Below are 27,226 nucleotides of genomic sequence, written 5' to 3' on the forward strand. Positions count from 1 at the left end.
AACACCATGTTTGTTGCCAGTAAACACTTTGTTCACATGCCCACTTTTATATAAAACACGCTCTTCCATAAAATCTCAGCAAAAGAAGTCAATCTTAGTAAACCAAAAATATATACAAAAAGATAATTTGCCATGCCAGGGATGAATTTAATTCCTAATTGTAGTATGTTATACTAATGTAATACAATTGTGTTCTTTGAAGTAGTCTATTTGATTTTAGTGCGTCCTTTACAGCAGCAGACCATTCTGTTCAACTGTGTGTGTGTGTGTGTGTGTGTAAGTCCAATCTATCATCTTGCTACTTTCTTCATTGACTCTCCTTAAAGAGTTGGAATAAATGTTCTTCTGAACACAAATAGAGTTGTGTCCACAGGAGAGTAGACAAGAAGACAACAAAAAAGTACTGTGGGAGTCTTGCTGAGTGGGAAACAGATGGAATGTTGGAGATGGAATCTTCTGATTGGTCACACCGAGTCTTTTCTTCTCAGCTGTGATGGCACTCACAAACATCTCTCCATTCAAACTAACCATTCACTTTAGGCCCTATTTTCCTGATAAGTGTTTTTTTTATGTGCTTGGAGGTACGCACATTACACCTTTGAGAGTTTCTTTTATCGCTTTATTATGTGTGGTGTACACTGCATCCAAACTTCAAGTGCAATATGTTTCACCTTCCAGGGGCGCTGGACTTATTGCAGCCTCACAAGTGCTAAGGATCAAAAAGACTTAAATCAAGGAAACATTTTTTCCCCACTTAATCACATTGGAGAGTAGGGCCTTTGTGCAGGGGAGTCATTCGCGCACACACACACAGACAAACAAAGGGATCATACATTGCACATCAAGTGGCATGTCTGACAAACAGCTCCCTGTAGGAATGTGTTTGCTGCCAGCGAGAAGCTGGGCTGTAGCAAACACTTGCCAGCTTCACATTACAGTACTAATAAAGTCTCGTTAGACACAAGCAAAAATACAAAATCAAAGCCCAGAGAGAAAAGAAAGCTTGACACCCAATCACCATCATTTGCAAAAACTACAAAGGAAAAGGTTGTGATTAGATTATAATATCAATAACATCATAATTATTATGATTATAATTCATTGTTATTGTTTTTGTCACCGTGGTAACGTCACTGGGAGGAAGCCTTGGTGGCTATCGTGGACACGCAGTGCTGCTGGAAGTTGGGCGAGTTGCAGCCCAGTCTCTGACGCGGGCCCTTCAGTCCTGCGGCGTTGCCCTCCACGATCCACGGGTTGGCGCCGCAGCAGCAGCAAGCAGGGGCTGGCGTGGTGGAGGCGGGGCCTGGGGCGCTCAAGTCGGGGGGGCTGTGGCTCTGGAGGACACTGCTGATGTGGTTGAGCAGGTCGTTGAAGAACTCAGGGACGCCTTCGTAACCTGGACAAGCAGCTGGGTGTCAGCCAAGCAGTTTTCATTTGACTTTGATGTACTTCAGAGTACAGCCATTATATTATATATTTCATCTTATTTTACTCATGTTTTTAATGAAAAAGTATTTAATCAATTACACCTTTTGTAGTGCACGTTACAACACACAGGGTTGTTTTCCCTGGCAGCACAAAGTTCTATCCAAACTTGTTGTTTCTACCATAAAACAAGGCAAAATTCAGGAAGAAGAAGAAGAAAAGGCGTCTTCAGGGGACGCTCACTTTACCAGGGAAGGCGTTGACGTCAATGACAGCATGTTGGCCGCTTTGGTTATTAATGATGACGTCGATGCCAAACAAGGACACGCCCAGCGCCTGCCGCAAGGACCGGGACAGTTCTCGGATGACGTCATCGCTGGGAGGCTGAGACACGCCCTCCACGTTGTCCCTCTGAAAGGACAACTGGACTGTCACTCAGGGAAGAGCACACTAAATTGTTGGCTGCCATTTTAGTATTTGTCTGCTTGATAGGTGAGTAGGAAAGGAGTAAAAACAAACATGGCTGACACGTCAATCGTAATTAAGCATTAGTGTGCACTTGTTGCCATTTAGACAGCAAACAGCCTCCTACGGACAGTTCTAGTAAGTAGGCAAGTGTGCAAACAAAGTATTATTGAGTACAAGGCTGCCACAAAAGTTTAGACAAACTTTTTCAACTTGTTAAGGAAAATGTCTCAAAAATGTTGATGTTAGACTGAATACTTAACAATCAATTACAATACTAATAACTAATCAGAGGTTTATGCTGATATGGAAGCATTTTGCCTTGATGTTTCTACAAACCCCGTTTCCATATGAGTTGGGAAATTGTGCTAGATGTAAATATAAACGGAATACAATGATTTGCAAATCATTTTCAACCCATATTCAGTTGAATATGCTACAAAGACAACATATTTGATGTTCAAACTGATAAACATTTTTTTTTTTGCAAATAATAATGAACTTTAGAATTTGATGCCAGCAACACGTGACAAAGAAGTTGGGAAAGGTGGCAATAAATACTGATAAAGTTGAGGAATGCTCATCAAACACTTATTTGGAACATTCCACAGGAGAACAGGCAAATTGGGAACAGATGGGTGCCATGATTGGGTATAAAAACAGCTTCCCAAAAAATGCTCAGTCTTTCACAAGAAAGGATGGGGCGAGGTACACCCCTTTGTCCACAACTGCGTGAGCAAATAGTCAAACAGTTTAAGAACAACGTTTCTCAAAGTGCAATTGCAAGAAATTTAGGGATTTCAACATCTACGATCCATAATATCATCAAAAGGTTCAGAGAATCTGGAGAAATCACTCCACGTAAGCAGCATGGCCGGAAACCAACATTGAATGACCGTGACCTTCAATCCCTCAGACGGCACTGTATCAAAAACCGACATCAATCTCTAAAGGATATCACCACATGGGCTCAGGAACACTTCAGAAAACCACTGTCACTAAATACAGTTGGTCGCTACATTTGTAAGTGCAAGTTAAAGCTCTACTATGCAAAGCGAAAGCCATTTATCAACAACATCCAGAAACGCCGCCGGCTTCTCTGGGCCCGAGATTATCTAAGATGGACTCATGCAAAGTGGAAAAGTGTTCTGTGGTCTGACGAGTCCACATTTCAAATTGTTTTTGGAAATATTCGACATCGTGTCATCCGGACCAAAGGAGAAGCGAACCATCCAGACTGTTATCGACGCAAAGTTGAAAAGCCAGCATCTGTGATGGTATGGGGGTGCATTAGTGCCCAAGGCATGGGTAACTTACCCATCTGTGAAGGCACCATTAATGCTGAAAGGTACATACAGGTTTTGGAACAACATATGCTGCCATCTAAGCGCCGTCTTTTTCATGGACGCCCCTGCTTATTTCAGCAAGACAATGCCAAGCCACATTCAGCACGTGTTACAACAGCGTGGCTTCGTAAAAAAAGAGTGCAGGTACTTTCCTGGCCCGCCTGCAGTTCTGTGGCGCATTATGAAGCGTAAAATAAAACCGCGGAGACCCGGACTGTTGAACGACTGAAGCTCTACATCAAGCAAGAATGGGAAAGAATTCCACTTTTAAAGCTTCAACAATTAGTTTCCTCAGTTCCCAAACGTTTATTGAGTGTTGTTAAAAGAAAAGGCCATGTAACACAGTGGTGAACATGCCCTTTCCAGTTTATGAGTTTGAACATCAAATATCTTGTCTTTGTAGTGCATTCAACTGAATATGGGTTGAAAAGGATTTGCAAAACATTGTATTCCATTTATATTTACATCTAACACAATTTCCCAACTCATATGGAAACGGGGTTTGTACTTTAGGAACATAACATTTAGTAAATTGTTCAAAGTTTTGAGTGAGTTTTTGTGTAAATTTAAGTCACATGATAGTAAGTGAAGTCGTACCGAGGTCAGGTCAGAGGACGACTCCGGCTTGGAAACATTGTGGCTGTTGAAGAAAATGGCTTTCCTGTCTGAAAAGGGAACAGAGGGGAAAATAAACATGACACGATGATACGTTTTGCTCATGTTGAGCACTAGGTGGCGACAAAGCTCAACCCTCGAGGAGACGGTGCAACATTTAGTTCAGGTCAGTAGCGTCCACCTTAACTTTACTCCAGGGGGGTTCAAACTTTTAACAGTGAGGGCCGGCCCGTGGCATAGGCCGTATAGGCAAATGCTAAGGGCGCCGTCCATCAGGGGGCGCCACGCCAGTGCCACAAATGTTGGAGAAAAAAAAAAAGAAAAAAAAGTTGATACTATTATTTCTAAATACAAATGATCCGAGGAGAATGTTGTCCGGGGGTTTCTATGCCCCCTGTTAGGGTCTCCCAAGAAAAACATTCCTAGGTGAGGGACCAGACAAAGAGTATCTCGAAGACCTCTATGGAAAGTCAAATTCAAGAACCCAGATTTCCCTCGCCTGGACGCGGGGCTCGATGGTGAGCGCCGGATGGCCGGGCCTGTCCTCATTTGGCCCAGCCGGGCACAGCCCAAAGAGGTAACATGGGTCCCCCCATTGAAGGTGGGACCCATAGGAGGGGGCATAGAGGTCAGGTGCAGTGTGAGCTGGGCTGCAGCCGAAGTCAGTGCCCTTGGTGGTCTGATCCTTGGCTACAGAAACTAGCTCTTGGGACATGGAACATCACCTCGCTGGGGGGAAGGAGTCTGAGCTGGTGTGCGAGGTGGAGAAGTTCCGGCTAGATCTAGTCAGACTCACTTCAACGCAGCACAAGGGTTCTAGAACCAGTCCTCTCGAGAGGGGCTGGACTCTCTTCCACTCTGGTGTTTCAAGTAGTGAGAGGTGACAGGCTGCGGTGGAAATTCTTGTTGCTTGTTGCCGGCTCAGGGCCTGCACGTTAGACTTTAACCCGGTGGACAAAAGGGTAGCGCTATAAAAATGGGACCCATTACCTCCCTGCTTGGCACTCAGCACCATATCCATAACAAACACCATGTTCAAACATTAGGGCTTCCATATGTGCACTTGGCACCAGGACACCCTAGGCCGCAGTTCCATCATTGACTTTGTAGTTGTGTCATCGGATTTGCGGTGTCATGTTTTGGACACTCGGGTGAAGAGGAGCTTTCTACTGATCACCACGTGGTGGTGAGTTGGCTCCGGTGGTGGGGAGGTATACTGGTCAGACCTGGCAGGCCCAAACGGATTGTAAGGGTCTGCTGGGAACGTCTAGCAGAGTTTAATTTCTCACCTTCGGAAGAACTTTAAAAATGTCCCAAGAGAGGCGCTGGACGTTGAGTCCGAGTGGACCATGTTCCGTACTTCTATTGTTGAGGCGGCTGATCGGTGCTGTGGCCACAAGGTGGTCGGTGCCTGTCGTGGCAGTAATCCCAGAACCCGCTGGTGTGCCGTCAAGCTGTAGAAGGAGTCCTATTGGTTTTTTTTGGCTCATGGGACTCCAGAGGCAGCGGACAGGTACCAAAAGGACAAGCAGCGCACGGCTTTTGCGGTTGTAGAGGATAAAACTCAGACATGGGAGGAGTTCGGGGAAGCCATGGAAATTGACTTCCAGACGGCTTTGAAGCAATTCTGGACCACCATCCGCCGCCTCAAGAGGGGGAAGCGGTGCACTGTCAACACTGTGCATGGTGATATATGGTGCCCTTCTAACTTGCTTTCGTGCCCTAAAATATGAGCCCTCCTTTAAGGCAACACTTGCCTTGACCTTAAAAAGTTAAAATCCGAGGCCTGGCAGAGATATCCTTTCTGTCATCCTTATGTCCATCCGTCTATGTCGCGTTATTTGATTGGATCACGGAACATGAAACTCGCCACGCTCCTTTAGTGAGACATCCCTCCGAGCGCTGCGGACAAAGGCGAAACAAATAAAACGGAGCCGAAGGACAGAAACTGGATTTACCGGCAAAATATGGACATTTTGAAAGCTAAACAGAATAACTATAGCATGTACAAATGACCAACACTGCACGCAAAGAACAAAGTGAGGGGACGTGGCCGCGTAAGTTCTGTGGTGAAAAAAAAGGCAACTTTTCACTTGCAGGGCAAACGTTGTTGAGCTCGTTATGAGTGGTGACTAAATATTCTAAATATTGGTGTTTATACATATGTGTATCTGCTGATGTAGTTCGGTTTCAACTGGGGGAAAAAAAAAAAAAAAAAAAAAAAAGGAAAAAAAAGGCAACTTTTCACTTGCAGGGCAAACGTTGTTGAGCTCGTTATGAGTGGTGACTAAATATTCTAAATATTGGTGTTTATACATATGTGTATCTGCTGATGTAGTTCTGTTTCAACTGGGGGAAAAAAAAGAAAAAAAAAAGGAAAAAAGACCAATTCTGATAGAAAGAAGCAGATACTGATATACGTCAAAATGCCAAATATCGGCACCAATAATCGACCCGGTCGATAATCGGTCAATCTCTAGAAAATATATTACCAGTTCATATTGAAAATATATAGCAAATTAATGTACACACACTATTTATAAAATGTAGTACATATATACAGTACAGGCCAAAAGTTTGGACACACCTTCTCATTTCAATGCGTTTTCTATATTTTCATGACTATTTACATTGTAAATTGTCCCTGAATGCATCAAAACTATGACACCTGTGAAGAGAAAACCCTTTCAGGTGACTTCCTCTTGAAGCTCATCGAGAGAATGCCAAGAGTGTGCAAAACCGTAATCAGAAGAAACTAGAATACAAAACATGTTTTCAGTTATTTCACCTTTTTTTGTTAAGCACATAACTCCACATGTGTTCATTCATAGTTTTGATGCCTTCAGTGACAATCTACAATTGTTACATTCATGACAAATAGTCATGAAAATAAAGAAAACGCATTGAATGAGAAGTTGTGTCCAAACTTTTGGCCTGTACTGTATATATGTACTGTATATTAACTATTTTGATACAAAACTTCTAAATTGTATTGCCCCAATAAATGTGGGAAAAATAGCATTTTCAATGGTTTTCACCAACACTTTCTTTGCCATTTTGTTTGCTATTATAGCCTAATTTAAAACACACATGACATGGTCGAGTAGAAACAAAGGAGCCCTGACTCTACCATCCTGACGACAACTAATTAAGTAGTAGTTAGAGGGGCAGAAACATTGCAAGCCGGTTTAACCCTGTTCTACTGGGCCAAATAGAACATTCCAGGCCATCATTGGAATGACGCTGACTGTATCCACCGTCCTACTTGGTTATTTTCAACACGTTAGACATTTAGACTCGCAGAACAAAAGTCAAATGCTCCTACAAGCCTTGAAAAGCCTGAGCATGTCCAATTTCAGGGACTGTAAAGACCTTTTACACGCTCATATATTGGCTGGCTTACCTGCAGGTCCAGCAGGGAAGTTCTTGAGGGAGGGCCTCTCCACCACCGTGTAGGAGTCGCCCACCACAAACACCTTGTAGAGCACTGCGTTGTGGTTGATGAAGCTCTGGATCACACAGGGCGCCTTCACATCCTTGAGGTCGTCCTCGTTGAAGATAATGGCCATCTGGGTGCGGAAAGTCGTAGAAACGGTGCACTGATTTCAGATGAAAGTATCGAGACACATTGTGGAATCAATCGGGGGCTGACGAGTCAAATTATTTCCTTTTAATTATTGAGATATTTTGGACAAATGTATGTTTCATTATCTGGGAACACTGAGGATTGCTCTTTTTGTTCCCCAGTGCAGAAGCGGTTCTAGCTTCAATGGCGATCTGGGCCAGTCCCAATTCATTCAGCACCCTCCACCCCCGTGGGCGCTGCTTTCTCTGCGCTCGACACTTATTAGTTTGCGCATCGTAATTTACCACATAGCTTAACATATACAACTGTTTGAACAATCAGATTTGACATGTTATTGCTTTTGATGTTTTTCATCAATCGTTAAAATTTCAGACATGATTCAACTGTCCTTGTAGCTAAATATGAGACTCTATTTAAGGGCATAGTTTTGCATTATGGAAGTCATTTGTACTTAACTTTTTATTCTTTCTATGTATGGTAGATTTGATTTAGTTCTATTCATTTATTATATATTTATTCTACATATATTTTTATCTTCATAATATTTTTTACTCATATTTCATCCTTGATTCTTAATCATGATTCGTACTATTTGTACACACTTTATTATTTTTACTTTCGAGCGTTCCTCGAAGGGAGCCCTCTGCATCAGGGATTATATCGGTCATGGCTGTGGGGGTGCTTTGTGTGAGCTTCATGGTCTGGTGACCAAGGCCCTCATGTATTATGATTATTAAGCATGTGTACGCACAAAAACCTGGCGTACACCCTTTTTCATGGCAAAGTTGAGATGTGTCAAGAGTGACGTTGATGTGGAAATGTGCAGTGTCTCATGCCAACATCATGCTTCACCTGCACACATTTCTACAGGCTGTAGACACTTTGGCAACAAATAGAGGTGGTCTTTCAGGCTTTTCCAACATTTGATTTCAACAATGTAAAAAGATCAAAGCAAGGACACAAAATTAACTTTTTCACCAATGCATTTCAAGGGAAACTGCACTTTTTTGGAATTTTGCCTATCGTTCACAATCCGTATGAGAGACAAGACAAATAGTTTTTTTTTTTCGCTTTCTAACATAAAAATCGGCTCGTAGGTAGCTAGCAATGCAGCAATTGGGAGCAATCAATTCTACCTCTAAATCACTTTAAAAAATCATTCAAAAAACGTCCAAAATACTTCATTTACTTGCCGTAACCAGTGTAATAACCAAGCTGTGGCGACATTGTTATTGTAAGAGCAGACATTGACCCACTTCCTGGGAAACTTATCAAGGAGCTTTTTGTATTATTAGGTCCATCAATGCTAAATATTATAAACTTATCACTTTCCTCTGGCACTGTTCCCCTAGCATTCAAGAAAGCAGTTATTCATCCTCTGCTCAAAAGACCTAACCTCGATCCTGACCTCATGGTAAACTACCGACCAGTGTCCCACCTTCCCTTTATTTCGAAAATCCTCGAAAAAATTGTTGCACAGCAGCTAAATGAACACTTAGTGTCTAACAATCTCTGTGAACCTTTTCAATCCGGTTTCAGGGCAAATCACTCTACGGAGACAGCCCTCGCAAAAATTACTAATGATCTACTGCTAACGATGAATTCTGATGCGTCATCTATGTTGCTGCTTCTTGATCTTAGCGCTGCTTTCGATACCGTCGATCATCATATTTTATTAGAGCGTATCAAAACACGTATTGGTATGTCAGACTTAGCCTTGTTGTGGTTTAACTCTTATCTTACTGACAGGATGCAGTGTGTCTCCCATAATAATGTGACCTCGGACTATGTTAAGGTAACGTGCGGAGTTCCTCAGGGTTCGGTTCTTGGCCCTGCACTCTTCAGTATTTACATGCTGCCGCTAGGCGACATCATACGCAAATACGGTGCTAGCTTTCACTGTTATGCTGATGACACCCAACTCTACATGCCTCTAAAGCTGACCAACACGGCGGATTGTAGTCACCTGGAGGCGTGTCTTAATGAAATTAAACAATGGATGTCCGCTAACTTCTTGCAACTCAACGCCAAGAAAACGGAAATGCTGATTATCGGTCCTGCTAGACACCGACATTTATTTAATAATACCACCTTAACATTTGACAACCAAACAATTACACAAGGCGACTCTGTAAAGAATCTGGGTATTATCTTCGACCCAACTCTCTCGTTTGAGTCACACATTAAGAGTGTTACTAAAACGGCCTTCTTTCATTTCCGTAATATCGCTAAAATCTGTTCTATTTTATCCACTAGCGACGCTGAGATCATTATTCATGCGTTCGTTACGTCTCGTCTTGATTACTGTAACGTATTATTTTCGGGTCTCCCTATGTCTAGCATTAAAAGATTACAGTTGGTACAAAATGCGGCTGCTAGACTTTTGACAAGAACAAGAAAGTTTGATCATATTACGCCTATACTGTATATACCTTTATATACATGTATACATATACCTATACTGGCTCACCTGCACTGGCTTCCTGTGCACTTAAGATGTGACTTTAAGGTTTTACTACTTATGTATAAAATACTACACGGTCTAGCTCCAGCCTATCTTGCTGATTGTATTGTACCATATGTCCCGGCAAGAAATCTGCGTTCAAAGAACTCCGGCTTATTAGTGATTCCCAGAGCCCAAAAAAAGTCTGCGGGCTATAGAGCGTTTTCTATTCAGGCTCCAGTACTATGGAATGCCCTCCCGGAAACAGTTAGAGATGCTACCTCAGTAGAAGCATTTAAGTCCCATCTTAAAACTCATTTGTATACTCTAGCCTTTAAATAGCCCTCATTTTTTAGACCAGTTGATCTGCCGTTTCTTTTCCTTTCTCCTCTGCTCCCCCCTATCCCTTGTGGAGGGGGAGACACACAGGTCCGGTGGCCATGGATGAAGTACTGGCTGTCAAGAGTCGGGACCCGGGGTGGACCGCTCGCCTGTGCATCAGTTGGAAACATCTCTGCGCTGCTGACACGTCTCCGCTCGGGATGGTTTCCTGCTGGCCCCACTATGGACTGGACTCTTACTATTATGTTGGATCCACTATGGACTGGACTCTCACAATATTATGTCAGATCCACTCGACATCCGTTGCATTCGGTCTCCCCTGGAGGGAGGGGGGGGTTACCCACATATGCGGTCCTCTCCAAGGTTTCTCATAGTCATTCACATCGACGTCCCACTGGGGTGAGTTTTTCCTTGCCCTTATGTGGGCTCTGTACCGAGGATGTCGTTGTGGCTTGTGCAGCCCTTTGAGACACTTGTAATTTAGGGCTATATAAATAAACATTGATTGATTGATTGATTGATTGATTGAGGAACTCTTTTTCTAGTGTAGTAACACATCGCCGTGCTTTGGTATTAGTCGTAAAAGCTAACTACGGCAAGACTTAAGCTGGCTTCTACAACAACACGAAACGCGTTTCAGTTTGTAATGCACAACACTGCGATACGACAACAATTTGTCGTGACTGAAAAACATGAACAATCATATTACAGTCTGTAAAGTATTAGCCCACATTTCATCTTTTGTTTGTACACAGCTGAGCTAGCCAGACGCCGTATGTACTGTCGTTGTAATAACACGCATGGCGTGCTGCGTGTATCATGATGGACATCAAAGTGACTCACTCGATAGACAGTTATTCATCTGGTCCAGCTGGCCGGAAACAGTTCCTGTTGATTTTGGGTAAGCACTCCATTTAGGTTGAAATAGCTTGGCGCCAAGTTTATAGCGTCAAAATTGCTTTCATCCCCCTCTGCTGCCGTCGGCTCCAACGTCTCACTCTTCCTTCGTGCTCGCTTCTATATTCTGGTATTTTTATGTATTTTATGTATTTTTATCTATTTATCCATGTTCTTATGTTTTTATATGTTATTATGAATATGCACTAAATTAGTTTTGCTTACAATTTCGCTGTACAATGTACAATGACAATAAAGATATTTTCTATTCTATTCTATTTGCAGTGTGTATATAAAACGTTGCTGGAGGGTTTTTAAGATGTTTTAGAGGGTTTTGAAGGCTACAACGGTGACTGCCACTGGCTGCATCTTTCAAGCATTTTTTTCATCATCTTTAAAATTGTAAAAAAAAAAAAAAAAAAGACGTGTTTTGTCTCTCATTATGATTGTGAACAATAGACAACATTCCAGAAAAAGTGCAGACAATTTGTGAGGACAACTATTAATTTGTCCAGGCAATCATTTTGCCACCTGTTGCTGTCACAATGTGTTGTTGTGACTCCAGCACCAGCTCGGCCAGTCGGGCTGACAGTTGCAGCAGCCCGTGGTTGTGGCACAATGGCACCGGAGACGGTGGAGGAATGGCCCGACTTTGTGTCACGTACGGCTCTCAAGCACTCCTGTGTTGTAATAATAAATAAAGTAATCATACAAGAGTTAAAGTCTTTTGCATCCGTTTTATATATGCTGGCATGTTTAAATGTAAAAGATTACAAACCAAATATTGGCTGTAAGCAGGCTACTGTATGAACATAAGAAGTTACTCAAATTATATTTATATTATGGGTAATCAAAGTCACCCAACTCTTCTAAATGTGTACGTATCGTTGTAGATACTATCTTTCAAAAGGGGTACAGCCCTACTTTATCTCCGGCACCCTCGCCTGTTTTGGCCATCCGCATCCACTTTCTTCATCACCTTCTTCCTGATGTAAGACCACTTGTTCCCTGTGTGCGATTCTCTGACTCTTTGACAGCCTCACACACGCTATTCCACTTAACCGACTTTCGTTCATTGGAAACACAAGAAAGAAGTACCTCCTAGTCCTACTTTCTCCGACTGAATTCTGATTGGCCAGAGCATGCAGATCTCAGGCACATGTCTTATTTCAATATGATTTGCGTTTTTATGAGGAGGCGCGGCCTGGGCGTACCCAACTACGCAAACATTTCACGTTGATTGCAATGTAACAAAGAATTGGCTTGGAATCATTTGTGCGCACACATTAATACATTATTTTTTTTCTTGCTTACACTGATTTCTGAATTTAAAGGTACAGCAATTTTTAGTAGGAAATTCACACAACTTTTAATACATGAGGCCCCTTATGCAGATGACTCATGTGATAGTGTTTCTTCACCTGGCTCCTCTGTACTCATCAATGCATTCATCTGTGTGTGTATTAGGACACTGTTTCAAAGTCTGTAAAGCACTTTGTGTTGCATTTATATAATGTATAAGAAAATTGCTTTATAAATAAAGTTTGATTTGATTTGAGACAAAGTGAAACTTAACTTTCTCTGACGCTGCCAGTTACATGTATATTTTGTCTTTCTTCTTTGACCTCATCCTATAAGACAGTGATTCCCAAACTGTGGTACATGGTACGCAGGCTCCATGTGGTGGTACGCCAAAGAAGTCTGTAAATATTTACTGTAAATGGAGTATCATTGAAGATGATGTTTGTGCATTGTGTGTAATGTTACAGAGGCCAAAAATATTAAATAAACTTGTTAAATAAAACCTCTGCCTTGTTTTTAATGAATACATAGGCCTACCATTCTGCTGCATTTTAATGTTGGCCATTATGGTGGTACTTGGAGAGCCAAGTACTTTCTAAAGTGGTACTTGGTGAAAAAAATTTGAGAAGCACTGCTATAAGACATACTTATGTGTTCTTTAAAGTTTACATTAACAGAGATATCAATAAGATATTCTTTCATCGTCTCTCATTGGTTTGGTTATAGCAAAGACAGGCCAACGCACATAATTTCTTCCATTTTAACTTCCTGGAGCTGTATTGAAATGGTATCTTTGTCCGTATATATAGTCTTTTCTAGTTTGCTTGTTTGCACTGGAGACAATCCGCTGACAGGACGAGTGTTGTAGCTTTGTTGGTGCAAACCGTGTGTTAGCGTGTGACCCCTTACCTCATGAGAGTTGGTTCCGTGAGCCACTCGTGTTTTGCAAACTGAGAATGAGAAAGAGGGCCAGGAAATGTGTCAAGTCATGACAATGTAGCACTATAAACACATATTTTATCCTGTAATAAGTGTCAGTGGGTGGAATATGACTTACTGAAGGGGAATGTGAGTCCGTGTTTCCTGATCTGCTCCAGTACGTCCGGGCTGCACTCTGTGTTGAGTACCATGAACGGAGGAGAGCAAATCCTCTCATCTATGAAAACCACAGGGAAATTAGCTCTCAAAAGCAGTTATTTAATTGGGGCTTGTTTATTTCTATGTGAAAGCCACCGGCACCAAACTCAATGGCATTTTAGTCATTTGAAAATAAAACCTTGCATTGCACTGTTTTACTATTGAATCATCATTCATTTGAAGTTTACCTGAGAAGAACAAGCGGTAGAAAAAGGATGGATGGATGATTACTATAACTGAGATATGTGACGATCCACACACACAAAGGAAGTTGTGACATACAGGAAGCAGCAGACAGCGGTCAGAGGACACATGACTTAACAGTCACGCCGCCATAACAGGTGCAAACTCTAAATGACCCAAAATGTGGCGAAATCTAATCAAGACCACAAGAAATATACAGTCTGTGCAACACATTTGTGCTGTGGCTTCTTTAATTCGCCAAGAATGTCTGTTTAATTTGTTTAAACCAGGGTTCCCAAACTTTGTAAATTCAAAACAGAACTTATAAATATAGTTGTTCCCAAGCGTACTAAAATAAAAATGTGTAACCATAACAATAAACATAGACTACATGCTGCCGCTAAGTGACATCATATGCAAATACGTTTAGCTTTCACTGTTATGCTGATGACACCCAACTTTACATGCCCCTAAAGCTGACCAACAAGCCAGATTCTAGTCACCTGGAGGCATGTCTAAACAAAATTAAACATTGGATGTACAGCAACTTTTTGCATCTTAATGCTAAGAAAACGGAAATGCTGATTATTGGTCCTGCTAAACACTGGCACCTATTTAATAATACCAACTTAACAATTGACAACCAAACAATTACACAAAGCGACTCGGTAAAGAATCTCGGTATTATCTTCGACCCAACTCTCTCATTTGAGTCACACATTAAGAGTGTTACTAAGATAGCTTTCTTTCATCTCTGTAATCTGCTAAAATGTGTCCTATTTTGTCCACCACCGACACTGAGATTATTCATGGGTTTGTTTCATTTCGTCTCGATTATTGTAACATATTATTTTCGGTTCTCCCTGTCTAGCATTAAAGATTACAGTTGGTACAAAATGCGGCTGCTAGACTTTTGACAAGAACAAGAAAGTTTGATCATATTACGCCTATACTGGCTCACCTGCACTGGCTTCCTGTGCACTTAAGATGTGACTATAAGTTTTTATTACTTACATATAAAATACTCAACGGTCTAGCTCCATCCTATCTTACTGATTGTATTGTACCATATGTCCCGGCCAGAAATCTGCGTTCAAAGAACTCCGGCTTATTAGTGATTCCCAGAGCCCCAAAAAAGTATTCGGGCTTTAGAGTGTTTTCTATTCGAGCTCCAGTACACTGGAATGCCCTACCAGTAACAGTTAGAGATGCTACCTCAGTAGAAGCATTTAAGTCCCATCTTAAAACTCATTTGTATATTCTAGCCTTTAAATAGACCCGTTTTTAGACCTGTTAATCTGCTTTATCTCTTTTCTGCACTGCCCCCCTCTCCTGCGTGGAGAGGTTATCAGGTGACCACGGATCATCCTCCATGGAGGACACGCTAGCTGTTCCAAGTAGGAACCCACATCTACGGTCCCTTCCAAGGTTTCTCATTGTTCCCATTGGGTTGAGTTTTTTCTTGCCCTGATGTGGGATCTGAGCCGAGGATGTCATTGTGGCTTGTGGAGCCCTTTGAGACAATTGTGATTAAGGGCTATGTACAGTACATAGGTAAACTTTGAACTACTGAATGGTAAACGCTCTAATCACAATAATATGATATAATTTAGTGCAGGCTATATTTTGAGGAAATACATTTTAAAACTGAATTCTATAACTGAAAGATCTGCTCACGATGCAATTCTGGGGTGACGTTTCGATTCATAATTGATTCTTAAATCAACATGATTCTCGATTCAAACTAATTCTCGCAATGTATTATTTGGTATACAAATTATAAAACCTTTTTGAAACAGGTGACAAAAGCTCCTCTTGGCTGCTGACATAAGACGTATAAGTGGACAGTTTAAGTAAATACTGAGGGTACAACATTTTTGTATTTATTCCATTTGGAATAAGGCTGTAATATGACAAAACGTGGAAAAAGTGAAGCGCTTTGAATACCTTTTTAATGCACTGTATACAACTGAACAAAGTTAAACTATGTTTTGAATTTCATTTATTTTTCTGTAACTAAATAGTAGACGATAGGTGTGCGCAGCTTGCGAGGGTTTCGGGCTGTTGAGAATCGGACGAGATTTGGGATTGCGAGCGATGCGCTGTGGTCTCTGAGCCTTGTCTTCTCGGGGCTTCATGTGTGCACGTCCGGTTGCTTGTGTTTTAGCGCTTTGTGTGGCTGGCTGTTTCCTAGTCTAGCTTGGAGGTGGGAACTACGACAGCTGCTGGTGGCACTGTGTGGCGCGCTGGGTTCAGCAACTGCTTCCCTTAAGGAGGGTCCTGCTGGAGTCTTGAAAGGTTGAGGTGCCGATGGTCAGTGCTTGGTGTTTTGGTCATACAAAGCCAAGATGGCATGAGGAAAAAGATTGTTATGTGAAATATTCAATTTAGATTGAACCGACTGATTGTTGGTCCATCTATGGATCACACCCTTGACGGTGTAATGCTCGACTCTTCATGGAAAGTCGGCGGGTTGTGCGGGGTGCTGGAGCAGTGGAAACGAACGGGTGTGGACACCATTTTATACTGGGAAAGGCAGCGTGTACCGGTCGCAGTCTGCCTACTCTGCTCGAACTATTGTTTACTGCTGCTTTGTTTTGTATTTTGTGCCAAAATATCACTGGCTTAATAGTATATGACCGTCAGGCACTCGTTGATCTAAATTGACCGTATGAGATGTATCTAAAGCAACACTTTGGGGATCTAGAATTCCGTTTTACCCAGCCTCGGTACCTGCCTACCTGCTATGCTCACCTGTCCCGCGGAGGAAGCGGGCCAAAAAGCTGGGGAGACGCGGATGTTTTCTGGCGAAAATCAAGGAGTACTGGAGTCTAATCCTGGGATTGCTCCTGTTCTCTCTTCACCCGGATACCCGAAAACACATGGATTGCGGTGGATCCGTCATCTACCACTGGCATGGCCGCTGCAAAGACGCCTTACCCGACATCGCGGTGCGGACCACGGCTTACTCGCTGAGACGGCGGCTTGGCCCTTGTTTACCAGGAGTCTTTCTGCTGCAGACTGATGGACACGAACCCGTACAACTCATTCGAGCTTCAGACGTGCAAGGTTGGAAACAAACACTCTTTTTACTGTATATTAATCTACCGACCGCCTGGACCGACTCGTTTATTTTTAGATGAATTTACGGATTTTATGTAATCTATTGTGATTTCAATCTCCATGTTGATAACTCCTCCTGTCCCTTGGTAGCCGAGCTGGTATCTCTAATAGACTCATTCCACTTTTTACAGCATGTGTCGGGTCCTACTCACACAAAAGGTCATACTTTGGATTTGGTCTTTTCTTTTTGAGTAAAAATTGACCAATTAAGTATTGAAGACCATCAAATAAGCGACCACTATTGCATTGTTTTTAATCTGTCGTTCTCACTGACTCAGATTACTTCCAAAGTGAAGAAACAGACAAGCATTCTCAATGACTCCGCAATCAGCGGGTTTTCTGTTGTCTTTGACCCAACAATTTTTGCGAGCTGTGATGTTGATACATTTATGAAAAACTTCAATCATCATTGTCTGAATGTTTTGAACACAGTAGCACCAGCTAAAAACACTCTAAGCTCTCATAAAAAAAACTTTGTACATGGATGAATGAAGCCATTTCCAGCTGTAGGAGAAGCATTTGTGGAAAGCCACAAAATTAGAGGTTCAAAGACTCCATTTTAAAGAAATGATAATAGAGCTAAATGAGATGAGGAAACGTGCTCGCTTGGCTTTCTTTTCAAATATTGTTTTGCATAATAAGAAAAACCCTAAAGTCTTATTTGACACTATTGAAAATCCTGTTGCACCTCCATCTCCTCATGTGCCTGTGTACACACAGGATGACTGTAATAGATTGTTTTACATTTTTGTGAACAAAGTGCAAGACATAAGGGCCAGTATTAGCCCTCCCTTGGATAGTTTGTGCACTACATCAACCCCTGTGTGCTCATCATGGTCTTCCTTCACTCCTGTCAGCCTACAGGATGTTCAGGTTTTAGTGGGCAAGATGAAACCCACATCGAGCCCTGTGGACATCGTTCCTACTCCACTGTTCTTAAATGTTTTTGATGTTGTTGGTCCTCAGGTGGTAAAATTGATAAACCTTCCACTTCAGTCTGGCTCCACCCCAGCTTTTTTAAACATGCTGCGGTGAATCCCATTCTTAAAAAAAATCATCTTGATCCGGTGGAGCCTATAAATTACTGGCTCATATTGTCAAAAATCATGGAAAAAGGGGTAGCTAAGCAGCAAACCTATTTTTTTGGAACAGCATGATGTTTATTATAAATACCAATCCGGCTTTAGGTCATTTCAGTTTCCAGTGACGTGATGATGGCCACTGATTCTGGTCGCTACACAGTTTTGGTTTTACTCGATTTGACATCTGCCTTTGAAACTGTGGATCCATCCATCTTCTTCCCCTTATTCGAGGTCGGGTCGCGGGGGCAGCAGCCTAAGCAGGGAAGCCCAGACTTCCCTCTCCCCAGCCACTTCGTCCAGCTCTTCCTGTGGGACCCCGAGGCGTTCCCAGGCCAGCCGGGAGACATAGTCTTCCCAACATGTCCTGGGTCTTCCCCGCGGTCTCCTACCGGTCGGACGTGCCCTAAACACCTCCCTAGGGAGGCGTTCGGGTGGCATCCTGACCAGATGCCCGAACCACCTCATCTGGCTCCTCTCGATGTGGAGGAGCAGCGGCTTTACTTTGAGCTCCCCCCGGATGGCAGAGCTTCTCACCCTATCTCTAAGGGAGAGCCCCGCCACCCGGCGGAGGAAACTCATTTCGGCCGCTTGTACCCGTGATCTTGTCCTTTTGGTCATAACCCAAAGCTCATGACCATAGGTGAGGATGGGAACGTAGATCGACCGGTAAATTGAGAGCTTTACCTTCCGGCTCAGCTCCTTCTTCACCACAACGGATCGATACAGCGTCCGCATTACTGAAGACGCCGCACCGTCGCACTGTCGATCTCACGATCCACTCTTCCTCACTCGTGAACAAGACTCCGAGGTACTTGAACTCCTCCACTTGGGGCAAGATCTCCTCCCCAAACCGGAGATGGCACTCCACCCTTTTCCGGGCGAGAACCATGGACTCGGACTTGGAGGTGCTGATTCTCATCCCAGTTGCTTCACACTCAGCTGCGAACCGATCCAGTGAGAGCTGAAGATCCTGGCCAGATGAAGCCATCAGGACCACATCATCTACAAAAAGCAGAGACCTATTCCTGCAGCCACCAAACCAGATGCCCTCAACGCCTTGACTGCGCCTAGAAATTCTGTCCATAAAAGTTATGAACAGAATCGGTGACAAAGGGCAGCCTTGGCAGAGTCCAACCATCACTGGAAACGTGTCCGACTTACTGCCGGCAATGCGGACCAAGCTCTGGCACTGATCATACAGGGAGCGGACTGCCACAATCAGACAGTCCGATACCCCATACTCTCTGAGCACTCCCCACAGGACTTCCCGAGGGACACGGTCGAATGCCTTCTCCAAGGCCACAAAACACATGTAGACTGGTTGGGCAAATTCCCATGCACCCTCAAGGACCCTGCCAAGAGTATAGAGCTGGTCCACAGTTCCACGACCAGGACGAAAACCACACTGTTCCTCCTGAATCCGAGGTTCGACTATCAGGCGTAGCCTCATCTCCAGTACACCTGAATAGACCTTACCGAGAAGGCTGAGGAGTGTGATCCCACGATAGTTAGAACACACCCTCCGGTTCCCCTTCTGAAAGAGAGGAACCACCACCCCTGTCTTCCAATCCAGAGGTACCGCCCCCGATGTCCACGCGATGCTGCAGAGTCTTGTCAACCAAGACAGCCCCACAGCATCCAGAGCCTTAAGGAACTCCGGGCGGATCTCATCTGCCCCCGGGGCCTTGCCACCGAGGAGGTTTTAAACTACCTCTGCAACCTCAGCCCCAGAAATAGGAGAGCCCACCACAGACTCCCCAGGCACTGCTTCCTCATAGGAAGACGTGTTGGTGGGATTGAGGAGGTCTTCGAAGTATTCCCTCCACCGTTCCACAACATCCGCAGTCGAGGTCAGCAGAACACCATCCTCGCCATACACGGTGTTGATAGTGCACTGCTTCCCCTTCCTGAGGCGGCGGATGGTGGTCCAGAATTGCTTCGAAGCCGTCCGGAAGTCGTTTTCCATGGCTTCCCTGAACACCTCCCATGTCCGAGTTTTTGCCTCTGCGACCGCTGAAGCCGCACACCGCTTGGCCTGTCGGTACCTGTCCGCTGCCTCAGGAGTCCTATGAGCCAAAAGAACCCGATAGGACTCCTTCTTCAGCTTGACGGCATCCCTCACCGCCGGTGTCCACCAACGGGTTCTAGGATTACCGCCACGACAAGCACCAACTACCTTGCGGCCACAGCTCCAATCAGCCGCCTCGACAATAGAACATGGTCCATTCGGACTCAATGTCCAGCACCTCCCTCGTGACATGTTCAAAGTTCTTCCGGAGGTGGGAATTGAAACTCTCTCTGACAGGAGACTCTGCCAGACGTTCCCAGCAAAACCTCACTATGCGTTTGGGCCTGCCAGGTCTGTCCGGCATCCTCCCCCACCATCGCAGCCAACTCACCACCAGGTGGTGATCGGTAGAAAGCTCCGCCCCTCTCTTCACCCGAGTGTCCAAAACATGAGGCCGCAAATCCGATGACACAACTACAAAGTCGATCATGGAACTGCGGCCTAGGGTGTCCTGGTGCCAAGTGCACATATGGACACCCTTATGTTTGGACATGGTGTTTGTTATGGACAATCTGTGACGGGGAGAAAAGTCCAATAACAAAACACCGCTCGGCTTCAGATCCGGGAAGCCATTCTTCCCAATCACGCCTCTCCAGGTTTCACTGTCGCTGCCAACATGAGCATTTAAATCCCCCAGTAGAACGAGGGAATCACCCGGGGGAGCACTCTCAAGTACTCCCTCGAGTGAATCCAAAAAGGGTGGGTACTCTGAGCTGCGGTTTGGCGCGTAAGCGCAAACCACAGTCAGGACCCGTTCCCCCACCTGAAGGCGGAGGGAAGCTACCCTCTCGTCCACCGGGTTGAACTCCAACGTGCAGGCTCTGAGGCCGGGGGGGAAACAAGAATTGCCACCCCAGCCCGTCGCCTCTCACTGCCGGCAACGCCAGAGTGGAAGAGAGTCCAGCCCCTCTCGAGAGAACTGGTTCCAGAGCCCTTGCTGTGCGTCGAAGTGAGTCCGACTATATCTAGCCGGAACTTCTCCACCTCGCGCACTAGCTCAGGCTCCTTCCCCCCCATCAAGGTGACGTTCCACGTCCCAAGAGCTAGCTTCTGTAGCCGAGGATCTGACCGCCAAGTGCCCTGCCTTCGGCTGCCGCCCAGCTCACATCACACCCGACCTCTATGGATCACAGTATCCTGATTGATCGACTCAAATCTGGGATGGAGTTTTCTGGTGCTGTTCTCCAGTGGTTTACTTCTACATAAATGGAATAACTTTTAATATTGCTTTTAATAATGTAATGTCCAATGCGTCAACCTGTCATGTGGTGTGGCCCAGGGTTCTGTTTTTGGGCATGTTTTATTTTTGTTGTATCTGATGCCGCTTGGTAGGTTGATCAGTAGTTTTAAAAATGTTTCTTATCATTTCTATGCAGATGATATTCAACTGTATTGCTCCTTCAATGATTCAGAGTTTCACTTTTTATCTGAGTTCTTGGAATGTGTATCCTGTATCAAAAACTGGTTGTCCTCAAATTTCCTCCGGATAAATTCTAACAAAACGGAAACTCTGATAATTGGTCCCGCAAAAAAGATCCCTCTGATCAAGCACCCCCTTGGTGCTTTGGGTGCATACTTGCCAACCCTCCCGAATTTTCCGGGAGACTCCCGAATTTCAGTGCATCTTCCGAAAATCTCCCGCAACAACCATTCTCCCGAATTTCTCCCGATTTCCAGCCGGGCTCAAGGCACGCCCCCTCCACGTCCGTGCGTACCTGAGTGAGGACAGCCTGTCGTCACGTCCACTTGGCCAACCAAAAAGTAACCACAGAACACTATACCGTATAGTGTTCTGTGGTTACTTTTTGGTTGGCCAACGGTTTACGTTGTATTGCGCACCCTGACGGCAAGTGTGGGAGTCGGTTCTGAAGTATGAAGTAAAGAGACGTAACTTCATCACCTCGCCTGGTTATTGACTCCAACCCAGAATATTACACTGCCCATACCTACGCTCCTTCAAAGGCTGTGCTACTGGCTGCAAAACATTGCACTTTCAAATACAACAATGAGTAGAGAGGAGTGTTATGTGTGTATATGTGTAAATAAATGAACACTGAAATTCAAGTATTTATTTTATTTATATGTGTATATATATATATATATATATATATATATATAATAAACTACACACACACACACACATATGTATATATATATAACTAGAATTCACTGAAAGTCAAGTATTTATTTTATTTATATATATATATATATATATATATATATATATATATATATATATATATATATATATATATAAGAAATACTACTTAATTTCAGTGAGTTCTAGCGGGGGTTTCACTGAGGGCCTCATGTCTCTAGCTTTTTTCTTAAAGCAGTGCATTGTCGGTTAAGGAAGTGAACAAACCTATGAGTAAGTGCTGGGATGTGATATTGCTTCTTCCTACTCCCTTTCGGACATGTTGAACTGGGAATTGTAAAAAATTTGAATTTTGAAGTAACTTTACCAGCATGTTTGAAATAAACTACTCCAACAACAAGGACAACAACAACTTGCCATCAAGGGGAGATGAGTCTCGCAGAAAAAACAGTTTTAGTCCATGGGGCAAAGACAGGTAATATATGGCAATAACGTTGGATTTGTGCAGCCTCTTCACATGTTGCCTCTTCAGGCAGGAAACATGTCACGATCACTCATCTCCTTCTGTCTCGTCACACACAGTGTTATTCTGCCAATAGCAGCATAATGTCTTTTCAGGGGAAACACACTTCTCACAGAGTTCACTTCCAACGCTGTCAAAAAATAAAGCATTCAAAGACATAAACCAATGCAAAACATCACTAGCATCCATGAAACTATTTATATTAAATAGTGCTTTCAATTGTGCAATAACGTGTTAGTTTTGGAGGAAAAGAAGGTGGAGGTGCAATGGGGGGGAGGGATCAATCTGGCTCTGTCTAAACACTGCATGCTAGCGTCAGACAAAGTGGAGCCAACGACGACGTTTACAGGACTTTAATAATGGCATTCTTTTTAAAGGACACTGTCCGCTATCTTTCTACTTTAGCTCACCGAGCTGGGTTATGTTTTTAGCGTGAATAAAGTTGCGCTAAATAAAGTTGGGCATCAACTTTAAAAAGGTCTACAAACTTTGAGTTTGAACCATCATCAAGTGTGACACCATTGACGACGGCAACATATAGTGTCCTGAGAACCACACAAGATTTTTGAAAGCAGTGGCAGACTCAAGCATGAGTGGCTTAAATGCACACTAACAATGTTTGCAAACTGCTAGTAAAGGACAAAAGAAGAAGACTCCAGTGTGTTCTAGTGGAGTATATTCAGTATAGCAGTGCCATGTGAGTCAGACAAAACAATGTTCAAACATCAGTTGGTCACTGATTGCCACGAAGATCGGAGGAGTGAGCAAAAATTGTGATGCTGAAAATGCTAACGCCGCTAGATAGCTATTGATACATGTTTTTAAAGACAACAGAATTGTTGTATTGATTTTACGTTGTACAGCAGGTAACTTTCTATGACAATTAGGTGTGTTTAAAAAAACAGATGCACGCCAGTGTTCATTTCGTTAACTACTATTTGTAGTTTTCATCAACGATTTTTTTTCCGCTGACAAAAAACGAGACAAACAAATGCACGTTGACAAAAACTATGACAAAATGTTGATCGAAACAATGTCCAATTATATCTAATTTCATTTTGTGGACGGTAAGGACAATTTAGGAAAATATTAAATTCCAGTTATTTAAGCTGCGTGTAAGAAGGGGCAGGGTTTGAGTTACAGAGGAGCTCGCTGCAAAATAGATATTGTGTGTTGCAATATTGTAATAAGTTACATGTTGAAATAGGTCTACGTCTGGGAGAAAGAGAAGAGTAGACATACAGACACATTTCATATATGAAGCTATGGAAAACAACACAGTGTGTAAAAAAAGTGGAGCGATTATCACCGCTAAAAACACAACTAACTTTAAGTGGCATCTGCGACAGGTGATGAAAAATGACAACGGGCACAATAATCTGTTATTATTTTGATATGTTATGTCAAATGCTGTTTTTATTGCTTAGAAAGAGCAGATCAGAATTATCGTTATAAGGGCTGCAGCTATCGATTATTTTAGTAATTGAGTAATCTAATAATTGCTTGGTTCGATTGATCAAGTAATCACATAAAACAAACTTTAAAGCCTCAATGCGTATTAATAAACAGTTGGAACTAACAATTTTACTGCTTGCTATAACTGTCCTTTTTTATATTTAATGCACATCATCAACATTGAAATTGCATTTTTATCATGTGTGCATTAATAAGAATATCTGTGTGGCAGCGAACAAAAACAATAAAGGCACCCACACTTCACTGCTCATTTGCGGCGACCACGCGGGAACTACCGGTATGTTCACGCATTTAAAGTTTCGGCCATTCCATGTGGTCTGGATTTAATACATTTTTCTTAGCTACGCTCATTAAACAATTCATCAAGCAACAGAATATAAACCAAAGCTTTTTTCCTAATCAAATTCCTACAATTAACTGTTGCAGCCCTAATTGTTATTCAGAGTTGATTTATTACTTCTTACAGCATTATATTATTTGAATATTATCAATAATCAACATTTAATTATTATTTTTTTTAATTATGTTTTTCATTTCAAAAGTTAAATACATCACTGAGGTTTATGTGAAATTATTATTTATATATGCATTAAAGGGGAACTGCATTTTTTTAATTTTATTTTGCCTATCATTATGAGGGACATGATGATGGATGTTAGTTGTTTTTTTTTTGCATTCTAAATTTTAAATAAATGCGATCAAATGTCCACTTTCAATGGTAAAAAACATACAAACACCTTCATTGAGGTTTTATATACATGATGCAAGTACATATGTGATGTAGTAATGGGCACAATTATAATAGCAGTTTGGGGGGAGACCAAGCGTCTTTTTATGTCGTTCTCGGCATTTACAGTTCCTAAATGGCTGTCAAAGTGTACGGACTTGTCGAAATACGTCCTCAGACTTCTTCTGTCCAGGTGAGATACATGATTTATGATCTACAATAAACTTCCAGGAAACAAGGAAGCGAGGAAACACCTCGCCAGTTGATCATGCCAAAATTGTACACAGTCTTGTGATCACAGCGCCACTATAAATAGTTTGTCTGCGTTACGCTTATAATAACAATATCACTAATAAATACTTGGTTAATATCCAATTAATGAAATGTAAATTGATGGTTTTTGAATGGTTATTTATTGGATTTTATGGGCGAAATAGAGGACCTCCCATTGGCTCTGCTGTAAGTGGACTTTTATTTATGTTTATTTACAAGTTAGAATGCATAAAATAAAATACATCAGTCGTCATGTCTTTCATAATGATTATGAATGACAGGCAACATTTTATTAAAAGTGCAGTTGCCTGTTTTATAGGCCATTTTTTAAATGGCCTAAATAAAGATGCTTAGAGGAAAATGTTATGCAATTGAACAAAATGTTGTGAAATTTATTTTTTAAACTTACAAATTTTTTTACTTTGTATTTTAAATGTAATTTAAGGGAACAATTGTTTTGCAAATTGACCAAACTGGAGAGGTTGTTTGACTTTGAGGTTCCACTGTATCATGTTGGCTGCAGCCGAGAACCTTGAATTAGGCCTTGAGCAATCCACCATCATGGACATGTCACAGACACCTCACCAGTAAGACTAAATCATCCATCAAGGGTTCATGTGAAAGAAGATGGAGCATGAGAATTTCTCTGAAAGCCAGTTTCTGTCTCTATGTTTTGAGGTGTTGAAAAGAAGGGCATAAAGATCCATGTTGTGTGTGTGTGTGTGTGTGTACTGCTTTTTAGGAGCAATGCCAAGCTCTTCTGTTGCTATTTAGAGCTTGTTTCCTAGAAACAACAGCATTCTCCTGTACGGCAAAGGCATTTGCAATATTTTAAAAGCAAACTCCAAACAAGGCAATGCATTGAGATCCACTGGTATCGCTAAGATGGTTTATCCTCTAATTAGATTCATGAACCATTTTGAAAATATCTGGATTGTTTAACAGCGTACACTCCTCACAAAGGATTAGGCACAAAAGCATGCTGACATGTGGCCATTCCTTCCAGTGATATGTGTTCACTTGCTTGGCTTGGTAAAGAGTGTCCACACTCCCCAAGTGTTTGTCTTTCGCATGCTGCAACGATGATTAAATATTAAACCCTCGTATAAACAGGACAATTGCAATGTCGGGACGTGCTGAGGCATGGATTTAACACTAAATGCCTAGGAACCTTCAATCTTTCGAACAAATCTGTTTTATTATATTTGCAATTAAAATGTGAGTATTCAAAATGAAACTATGCAACAAGTACCACTTTAGGAAACAGAAAACCAAGTGACATTGCTCCATTAGTGCTACCATTTCCTAGTTTTGCCCAATAATTCCTGCACTTACATTTAACACAGTTTAGCATCTGGGAGCATTTAACAGTGAAATTATAAATGACATAAAATAAGATCTTAGTAGAAAAAGCACCTCAAGTACTTCCTCCTATTCATTACTATTCTGAGTCATGCAACGTAAAGTACGGCTGACCCTCTCACTGGCCTTTTCCAAGCTTCCCTGCTGATAAGGAGGAGGAAGTGGCTATGAAAGCAAGGTAACCTTTCCACACTAAACCTTCATTAAACTTTAACTTCAACAGATTTTCATGTCACTCTTCTTTAAAAAAAAAAAGAAAAACACAATCAGCCTTTACAGGTTTTTCCTGGTGGTCTGATAGTGTGGTGTTGGATAATAACATCTTTCACTCTGTGTTTGTTTCTAAAGCAAGCAGTTGTCAAGGAGGCTTGCCATGCAGGGCCAGCACCAATTGCACTGATGGAAGCAGAGTGGTGGTAAAAAAAAGGAAAAGAGCCATCTTCGCCTTGAAACAAAGTGCTGTACACAGAGCGAGACAGTGATTCAGCTTTGACTCGCCGTTACATAACAGCCATCGTGAGTGTTTGGAGAAAAAGACGTCTTCTTGGGGTTCTATTTTAGGAATGACATGTTGAAACATCTGTGCTCTCCCAAAAGACTCTTTTACGCTCACCTTTACGAAAGGCCTCTCTGCCATGAATGGTGTGACAGGAAATGTGCATGAGTCACAGGTGTGTTTACAATGTGAGTGGGGAGAGAATGTGCCTGTGTCGTCACTGCCTCCATGAGTTGACGAGTTGATAGCACACGATA

At 42.6% G+C, this 27,226-nt stretch overlaps 1 protein-coding gene across 1 annotated transcript in view; it reads right to left on the minus strand.

Annotated features, from left to right (window-relative positions):
• Positions 1-597: 597 nt before the first annotated feature.
• The window catches only part of itpk1b (inositol-tetrakisphosphate 1-kinase b), an 83,870-nt gene continuing 57,241 nt past the window's right edge, over positions 598-27,226 (minus strand). The window contains exons 6-11 of the mRNA XM_061968912.2: positions 13,479-13,577; positions 13,331-13,371; positions 7,255-7,420; positions 3,834-3,901; positions 1,674-1,836; positions 598-1,396 (exon numbers count right to left, since the gene is read on the minus strand). Of these exons, the coding sequence (XP_061824896.1) occupies positions 1,131-1,396; positions 1,674-1,836; positions 3,834-3,901; positions 7,255-7,420; positions 13,331-13,371; positions 13,479-13,577 (803 nt within the window). The 3' untranslated portion in view covers positions 598-1,130. The remainder of the gene's footprint in view (positions 1,397-1,673; positions 1,837-3,833; positions 3,902-7,254; positions 7,421-13,330; positions 13,372-13,478; positions 13,578-27,226) is intronic.

Source organism: Nerophis lumbriciformis, linkage group LG08 (assembly GCF_033978685.3).
Source record: "Nerophis lumbriciformis linkage group LG08, RoL_Nlum_v2.1, whole genome shotgun sequence".
Lineage (NCBI taxonomy): Eukaryota > Metazoa > Chordata > Actinopteri > Syngnathiformes > Syngnathidae > Nerophis > Nerophis lumbriciformis.